General features: G+C 48.0%; 1 protein-coding gene across 1 annotated transcript; it reads left to right on the top strand.

The window, feature by feature from the left end:
* Positions 1-451: 451 nt before the first annotated feature.
* On the top strand, positions 452-2,391 carry LOC102437872 (protein Wnt-5b). Its single transcript, XM_006107478.3, has 2 exons — positions 452-466; positions 1,006-2,391. Exons 1-2 carry the CDS (start codon positions 452-454, stop codon positions 1,462-1,464), a joined length of 474 nt encoding a protein of 157 aa, XP_006107540.2. The 3' UTR covers positions 1,465-2,391.
* Positions 2,392-9,163: the final 6,772 nt, after the last annotated feature.

The following is a 9,163-nucleotide window of genomic DNA, read 5'->3' as shown; positions in this document are numbered from 1 at the left end:
AGTTGTTCCTTGTACCTGCAATGGTCCCTGCATAGTACTGAATAAAGACATAACCTGGGGCCTCTTGAAAAGAAACCTGAGGAAAAATGAGCCCTTACTTAGTTGGTGACAATAACTGTGGCATAAGAAAATGTTCTGCAGTGGGCTTGCATTTTCATCCTGCCATCTGCAATCTGGGCCTGCTGCCAGGGTGGTTTAACACAGTGCATCAGTATGGTTTCATGGGAAGCACTTCGTAAGCAGCTTTCTGGTCTACTTTTGCTTTTACATTTTGATTTGGGATAGCCCAAGTGCAACTCCGCTCCACCTTGTTGTGGTTCAGTGACTTCCAGGGTGGATCTGATTTCAAATGAATCACCCCTGTAGATGGACCTCTGCTGACCTGCTCTCCCACTGCACCGGCCTCACCCTTTTCCCTCCACTGTCACTGCCTCTCCCAGGGGTATCGGATATGATGTGGCCTATGGTGAGGCTCCTGATGACTCTGTGGAGTTAGTGACTGTTGAATTCTTGGGAGCTGTGGCAGGATTGGGAAAGCTCTGGCTAGCCAGGGCCTGCCAGCAGTTCCTGTTACCGGTTTGTAATTTGGCTGGATTCTGTTTTCTCACTGGTGCTCCACATCATATGAAAGCTGGACACATTTTGTTGGTTTTTACTTGTTTCTTTGAGATCAAGATAGAAATATCTCTTTTTTTCCTGACACATTTATTGTGACAAATTTTAAGTAATAAAAAATGGATAAAGTAGCAAGCGCCCCATGCTACCCCTGTCACGGGTCAGACAGCCGCATGCTCACCGGCATGTTTCTTCATAGTGCCCCTTTATTTGCTGTCAATCTGAGCAATTTAGGGTCCTGGAAAGATCTTTGTTTACATTGAAAGACTACTCCTACTCCCCCTCCCCCCCATCTGCCCTCTTCTATACTTGGCCTATGGCCACGCTAGCCACCCTCTTGACATCTGCCATCAGGGACTCTCCTTATTTCCTTCTTTCTCCTCCCCCCAGGCTGTGTATAAGATGGCAGATGTAGCCTGCAAATGCCATGGCGTCTCTGGGTCCTGCAGCCTCAAGACCTGCTGGCTCCAGCTGGCTGAGTTCCGCAAGGTGGGGGACCAGCTGAAGGAGAAGTACGACAGCGCCGCTGCCATGCGCATCACCCGCAAAGGCAAGCTGGAGCTGGTCAACAGCCGCTTCAACCAGCCCACCCCGGAGGACCTGGTGTATGTGGACCCCAGCCCTGACTACTGCCTGCGCAACGAGACCACGGGCTCCCTGGGCACCCAGGGCCGCCTCTGCAACAAGACCTCGGAGGGCATGGATGGCTGCGAGCTCATGTGCTGCGGCCGCGGCTACGACCAGTTTAAGAGCGTCCAGGTGGAGCGCTGCCACTGCAAGTTCCACTGGTGCTGCTTCGTCAAGTGCAGGAAGTGCACGGAGGTCGTCGACCAGCACGTCTGCAAATAGCCGGGACCACGTCCTGGCCTCCTCTCCACTCTGCCTCACAGAAGATTATATATATAAATCTATATAAATATATTTTATATTTGTATAAATGAATGGATGAATGATAATTAAAAGATGAAAATGGAAAGGAAAAGCTTATTTAAGAGATGCTAGAGGTCTTTGAGGATTGGACTTTGCAGGTTCTCAGCTCCCAGTGGGTGGGACAAAGGGCTTTTTCCCTCCCTCCAGGGGGGACTCTCAGGATGTAGGGACTTGGGAATATTTGCTGCCTATCCACCATGGCCTTGAGGAGAGAGGTGGTGGGTAGAAGGAGAAGATGACTTCGTCTGGAAGTCTGGAGTCTCTGTTGGGTACATGACTGCCCTGTGACTCCAGCCTGTGTGCCTAGAGGCCCTGTGGGAGGCGGCAGGAGCTCAGCGTAGTCTTTGAAGTCTGCAGGGTCTTGCCCAGAATATTGACGGGTTCTGTGAGAGGGCCACTGCTTTCCTACCTTTCCATTGTGTGCAGACCTGCAAAAGCGAGGAGCCGTCCGATGCCATCTCTGACCCAGGACTGCAAAGGGGCCCGCACCTCCCTGGGCCTCTTTCCAGTGAGAATGACTCTTCCTCACAGTTCACTAGCTCCTGCCACAAGCTCCCTGCACCAGGAGGAAAGGGGCCCTTTGGCCTGACGTGTTAGGAAAGACATGGACATGGACTGAATGTTTGTGCCTGAGCTGCACAAAGCCGGGTGCGTAACCGTACTGAGTGAACATTGCACTGTGCTCCCACCAGGGAGAGGAACCTTGTGATGCTGCTGCTGTCAAGTCCTCCAACAGCGGAGGCCTCATGAGCGACAGGATGCGTAGCTAGGTCAGGCTCGCTGGCCTGGCATGGTCTCTTCATCTCTGCCCCAGATGTACAGTTTCTCTCTGACATTAAATACCCTTCATTGAAGTTTTCCTCCCTTTCCTTATTTGGACACACGATTATCTTTCATGAGTCTCCTCTTATTTTTGACCCAATCCTTAGAACCCTACTGCATGGTGCACATATGGAAGAGGGTAAGGAAATGGAAACTTTTTAGAGTTCTAGTGTGGTGATCAGAGACAAGGACAGGAGAACGTTATCAGAATTAAATAAGGTCATGCATCTAAGTGCTGTTCCCAAGGACTAACACAAAGTTTAAAACAATAAGTGGTAGCTATTCATATTACTATTATCAGCAAAAGGATTCAGAGATTTAAGTTTAAACCTCACATTTACTTCCCCTTTCCCTTCTCCCTCCATTTACAGCCTACCAAGTTAACCTGGTTTGTTCGCTGGGTCGCTGGGAAAGCACAGGCAGTGGGGATGCTCTCTGCAGGATTCTGTGTATTGTCAACTCCAGTTTTGGACTCCAGTGGCTGGGGCCAGGAGAGAGAGTAAGGCAGAGCTCAGGGGTCCAGGAAGGGAGCTGTTATGTCCTAAAAAGGAGGAAGGAATTACTAGGAGAGACATTGACCCAGGCTGCACTAGGTGACCAGGCTTCAGGTGAGCCAGTAGCCACATAAAGACACCTGTTTTATTCTAGAAGAATGTATTTCCTGGAAAATAATGGAATTAAGGAATTTTAACTTGAGTTATAATAATACTGCAAAACAATCTTAAAGATATCTGCCTGAGAGTATCCATGGCTATATCTACTACTTGTATCTTTAGTATCTAAAGGGGAACCTTCTGACTTGACACCAAAGACTATGAGATGTAGGTTATTTTACCAGTAACTGGTTTTCACACTGTGACACAGACTCCCGTGGTCAACATTTTCAAGACGAGTACACGAAAGAAAGTGATTGAAGTCAGTTGGCCTACAAAAGACCAAATCCATGTCCTTGGCTTCATTAGTTGGCATTTAACTAAATAAACTAACTGGCCACACAGATCAGCAGTGATAAGGCGGGTTTTGAAACACTGGCTGGCATTATTGCTATTTGCCACACCACGTGGAGAGCATGGAGAGTCACCATATACCGGGTGCTCAAAGTGTTTAAGAGCTGAAATCCAACTCATCCTTAGAAACTACAGGAAATTCGTTGAGAGTGACTTGTCCACTATCCTAAAATGTGACTTCTATGCTCATTAAGGGAGATGGGCCATCTTATTGTGTTGAGGTCTTCCTATGGCAAGAGAATGGAGTAAATTGTTAATGTTTCTTTCTGTTGTGGAGAGCAAATCATGTGTTCAAATACCAATGTGACTGCTGTTGCATCCACTGACCACCAGGGTTAGGAAATACTTGATTTTTAAAATAGGTTGGGAAGCCCTAGTTGGTTTGGCTCAGTGGATAGAGCATCGGCCTGTGGACCAAAGGGTCCTGGGTTTGATTCTGGTCAAGGGCACGTATCTTGGTTGCAGGCTCCTCCCTGTCCTGGGCCCTGGTTGGGGCACATGCAGGAGCCAACCAATGGATGTGTATCATTCACATCAATATTTCTCTCTGTCTTTCCCTCTTTCTTCCACTCTCTATGAAAATCAATGGAAAAATATCCTCGGGTGAGGATTTAAACAAACAAACACACAAACAATAACAAAACAAATAAATAGGTTGGGAAGAAGTTATAGTTACTGTCACATGCTTGTTAAATCCTGGTGAATTGGCAGTTGTCTGCTAAGTGACCAGTAATGACATAAGAATGTGGCTGGAGAATATAGGGACCAACCTAAAAAAAATGAGCTTCTACCCAGAACCACTGAATGTTAGAGCAGGAAGGGAACATGACAGTCAGATCTCTAGCTCCTGGGTTTCAGATAAGGAGCTCCAAATCTTGAGTAGGTCCCAAACCTTAGGATGCTCTAAAAATCCAGAGTCCTAGGTCTCCAACACCAGAAATTTTTATTCAGTTGCTCTGGGGTGGTGTCTGCACCTTTAACAAGGACCTGAGATAACACGCTGATGGTCCAAAGACTACACTACCTGTATGCATATATGCATAACCCATGGACGCAGACAGTGGGGTGGAGAGGGCTTGGGCGGGGGCGGGGGTGGGCTGGAGGGGGTGGGTGGGGGGAAAAAGGGGACATATGTCATACTTTCAACAATAAAGATTAAAAAAAATAAAACCTGACAGTTAAAAAAAAACACAAGACTGCACTGGACCTATTGTCATTAGAGCTAGCCCAAGATCAGCAAGGAAACAGGCATTCAGGTCCTGATTCCCAACCCACTGGGCCACCCTGTGCAGGATCCGTAGTCCCTGACATGTATTATTGTTAACATGTAGTCTAATTGGAAGGTCATTGCATTGGATGTAATGCCTGGACCAAGTAGTCCTCGACATTCCAGGGAGCCTTCTGAGAAGGGAAAGGGCATCTGGCACAGAGAACTGACTTGCCCAGGGATGTTCCACCTCCGTCCTCTCCCTGGGACTGGTAGGGGCAGCCTACAGATCCATGATGAATATAAGTCAATATTTGCTTAGCTATTTGTCTGCATGTATTCACCTTGTCTTCAAGATATCATTAGGGAAAAGGTATGCCTGACTGTCTCCATCTAAAAGTAGATGGGAGGGTAGGAAGGCAGTCGCAGCCAGAGTGAAGATCAGGGCAGGCAACTGTTTGTAAAGGCATTCCGATGAAAGTCTCAAGAACTTGGATTGAAAATCCTAACTTGCAGAACTCATCCAGTGGCCAGCCACTCTCCAATCTTTGAGGTGAAAAACAAAACTTGTTACTTGTATTAAAACTCCCAATTAGTTACTGCTTCTGAAATCCTGCCCTGCCTCCTATCTTAAATCATTATTTTCTTTTAAAAAATCTTTTTATTGATTTCAGAGAAGAAGGAAGAAGAAGAGAGAGACACATCAATGATGAGAGGGAATCATTGATCAGCTACCTCCTGCATGCCCCCCACTGGGACTCGAGCCTGCAACCAGGGCATATGCCCTGACCTGGAATCAAACCCTGACCTCCTCATTCATAGGTCGACGCTCAACTGCTGAGCCACGCTGGTTGAGCCATTCTTTTCTTTTCTTTTAAAAATATATTTTATTGATTTCAGAGAAGAAGGGAGAGGGGAGAGAGAGAGAGAGAAACATCAACGATGAGAGAGAATCATTGATCGGCTGCCTCCTGCACACCCCCATTGGGGGTCAAGCCCACAACCCAGGCATGTGCTCTGCCCGGGAATCAAACCCTGGACCCTTCAGTCCACAGGCCAACGCTCTATCCACTGAGCCAAACCAGCTGGGGCGAGCCATTATTTTCTTATTTAAGCTTTGTCATCCCCTGGAGTTCCAAGAACTAGCGAGAAGTCTGTGGTTGAGATTGCTCCACAAGATAGAGATCTTAGAGCAGGAGTAGTTTATCAAGAAAGAAGCCTATTTCTTGGGCAGAGAGCTACACCATCCTGAAAGGGTGGGAAAAATAGTCAGATCTGTCTTCACACAGGCTCTGGTTGCCCCTTGGGTGTGGCTCAGTGGTTGAGCATTGACCTATAAACCAGGAGGTCATGGTTGGATTCCCGGTTAGGGCACAGGCCGGGTTATGGGATCCATCCCTGGTGTGGGGTGTGCAGGAGGCTCTCTCATCACTGATGGTGTTTCTATCTCTCCCTCTCCCTTCCTCTCTGAAATCAATGAAAAAACAAAAACAGACTCTGATGCATTGTCAGCCTCCACTGAACTGGTTACATGTATTTTGGGAGACTCTGTGTGTGTGTGTGTGTGTGTGTGTGTGTGTGTGTGTGTGTGAGCATGGAGGGTGGGTGTGTGGGTGTGTGGGTGTGAGCATGGAGCATGGAGGGTGGGTGTGTGGGTGTGTGGGTGTGAGCATGGAGGGTGGGTGTGTGGGTGTGTGCACACACATTTGTGCACACCCATGCAACAGGAATAGTTTTTCACTAACTTTGTAGGGAAGATGGAGAAGTACTTGAATGTGTAAAAATTTTAAAATAACTGTCACCACTTCTGGCTGAGATGCTGCAGAATCTGGATTGTCCATTTTATTGGAAATCCCTGCCCTCTAGTTGGCTCGTGATGACAAGCTTCATCTATATAGAAGGAAGACTGAGGAGCTGAGAGGGCCACCTGAGCTCTGAGTGTTCAGTACTATGATTTGTCCTTTATTGTATACGAATCTCTGCATTGTATTTATACTAATATAATAAGTAAAGGAAGTAAAGGGTGCTCTCATTCCTGGTTTTACATAGGAACTATGGGTAATTTGCCCAAAATAAGAAGGTTTTAGCCCAGATATGAGGGTCAGACAATATGGAAGACTGAGTCCTCACACAGTTAATCTTCCAGATTGTATGAGAGTTTGGGTGTTCATCAAGCAGATTATTCACATTCTTGGCTTTCTCCCCCCTGCTGCCTGCCTTTTAGTCTTCACTTGGTTCATTTGCAATCTATCAGAGGCAGCAACAGAAGACAGAACCAAATCAGTTAATCCGGGCTTCCTAAGTAGTTTTGACAAATAACTGAGTGGGAGAGGGGTGGCTAAAATTAGATGCTAAAAGTATGTGTGGATGTAATTTGTCCCTTATGTGCATTATCCGTTGCTCTCCTTGATAACTGAAAATAGACTGAAAGCTGCCCAGAGCCCAGCAGGCAGGAAGCCGCAATGGGAGGAGAGCTTCTAAGTGTGGGGCCCCAGCCAAATATCAGAAGGGCCTCCAGCAGCTGCACCAGATGTAAAAGAAAGACACAGGAAGGCCAGTCTTTTCATCTAATTTTATTTTAAAGCCAAATGGACTGTAGGTGTTTTAAGTGGCTCGTACGTTTTCTAAAATTTGGGGCTTGTGCTCTCATTCTGTTGGGTCAACCAGCTTTATGGCTGGTACCTGATTTGAAGTTTGTGTCTTCTCTCATATGTCTATTTCCAGAGACCTTTTTAGTAGAAGTTTCATAAAGGAAGGAATTTTTTTTAAGTCTCTTTTGCTCCTAGGTATGTCTCCCAAAACCTAAAATGGTGCCTAGCATAGAGAAAACTTTCAATAAATGTTTGCTGAATGAATGATGATTCTCACGGAACAGATGAGGGAATTGCAGGATAAGGAGATTAACTGCCCAGGTCACTGTGTAGTTTGTTCTCTCAAAGTTTCAAGTAACAGAAATCGGTTTGAGCCAGCTTAAAAGGAGGGAGGTATTATACGGGTTCAGGAGAGTCTCAGGGACGCCAGGGTCTTCAGGAACTGACCTGGACACCTCTGGCTGCTCCGCGCCTCCTCTCACTGCCCCGTGGTTGGCTTCCCTGTGTGTTCTGCAGACCAGCTTCCTCTGCTCCTCATGAGGGGGGAGGGGGAAATAGGTCAGCCGACAGTGTCTGTCGGAGTTAACAAGCTGCAGTTCTAGCCATGAGAAGTGACTCAGAATCTCTCCTGACCCTTAGCTCCCAGGCCAGGGCTCTCTCCACCATCCCAAGACAATGAAGTGGAGGAGTTTAAGGATTCATGGAAGTGCGAGGAGCCACTCCATCCTCATCCATTTCTCTGCTGAAGGTTAGATGAGAGAACGCTTAATCCAGCTTGTTGTTGTGCATGGAAACCCCCTAAATATTCTCCCTGGGAATGTTGGTGAGAAGTCCATGATTTATGAAAATGCATAATTACAGGACAAATCCTGAGACTTTACTCAAGAGTTAAAAACCTGGGCCCAGTACTGTGAAGAGGAAGCCTCCTGCTCCCTAAATAACTTCAGGGATGAGATAAATACCCATTTGTCTGTCTGATAGTGTTAAGGGACTCAAGTTACTAAGCAGATGACTAGGCTAGACCCAGGGACCACCCAGACTGACATTCCATCATACAGATTTAGTAATCTACACTAATAAAAGAGAAACATGGTAATTAGCGTACGACCGCTAACCTTTCCATTGGCTAATCAGCATATCCTTATGCAAATTAACGGTCAGCCAAGATGGCGGCCGGCAGCCATGCACTGAAGCGAGCAGGGAGGCTTGCTTGCTCCAGTGATGGCGAACTCCAACGTTCCCCGCCTGACTTGCCGGCCTCTCAGCTGCAACTCTAAGCAACTATGTTGCAAATATGGAGGCTAAACAAAACCCTAGAAACTGGCTTTCAGTCAGCCGGGCTTCAGCCAGCCGGACCGCAACATTGTATCAAATACAGAAGGTAAAGGCCAGAAACCTGCTTTCAGCAGCGAGGCCTCAGAGCTAAAGCTGGCCCAGATAGGAAAAAAAAAAAAAAAGAAAAAAAATGAGCGGTTGGGAGCTTCCACGCCAGCCGGAAAAACAGCCCTCAGCCCCTCAGCCAGCCTGGCCAGGCCCCCCAGTGGGGGACCCCCACCCTGATCCAGGACACCCTTCAGGGCAAACCAGCCGGCCCCCCAACCGTGCACCAGGCCCTCTATCCTATATAGTAAAAGGGTAATATGCCTCCCCAGCACCAGGATCAGCGGAGCAGCGAGGCTCCCGGCACCGGGATCAGCATGACAGGGGGCAGCGCCCAAACCCCCTGATTCGCCTGCGGCTCTGTGTGTGACAGGGGGCGGGGCCACAACTTCCCTATCCGCCCTGCTCTGTTCGTGACAGGGGAAGGCACCCCAACCCCCTGATCAGCCCTGCTCTGTGCCTGATAGGGGGGAGCTCCCCAATCCCCTGATTGCCTGCGGCTCTGTGTGTGACAGGGTGCGGCGCCCCAACCCCCGCCCCCCACGGGCCCTGCTCTGTGTGTGACAGGGTAGAGCCATAACCTCTCCATCCGGCCCTGCCCCGAGTGTGAC

Source organism: Myotis lucifugus, unplaced genomic scaffold (genome assembly GCF_000147115.1).
Source record: "Myotis lucifugus unplaced genomic scaffold, Myoluc2.0 scaffold_1209, whole genome shotgun sequence".
Taxonomy (NCBI): Eukaryota; Metazoa; Chordata; class Mammalia; order Chiroptera; family Vespertilionidae; genus Myotis; species Myotis lucifugus.
The sequence above is the reverse complement of the archived record's forward strand: the minus strand, read 5'-3'. Positions and strand labels throughout refer to the sequence as shown.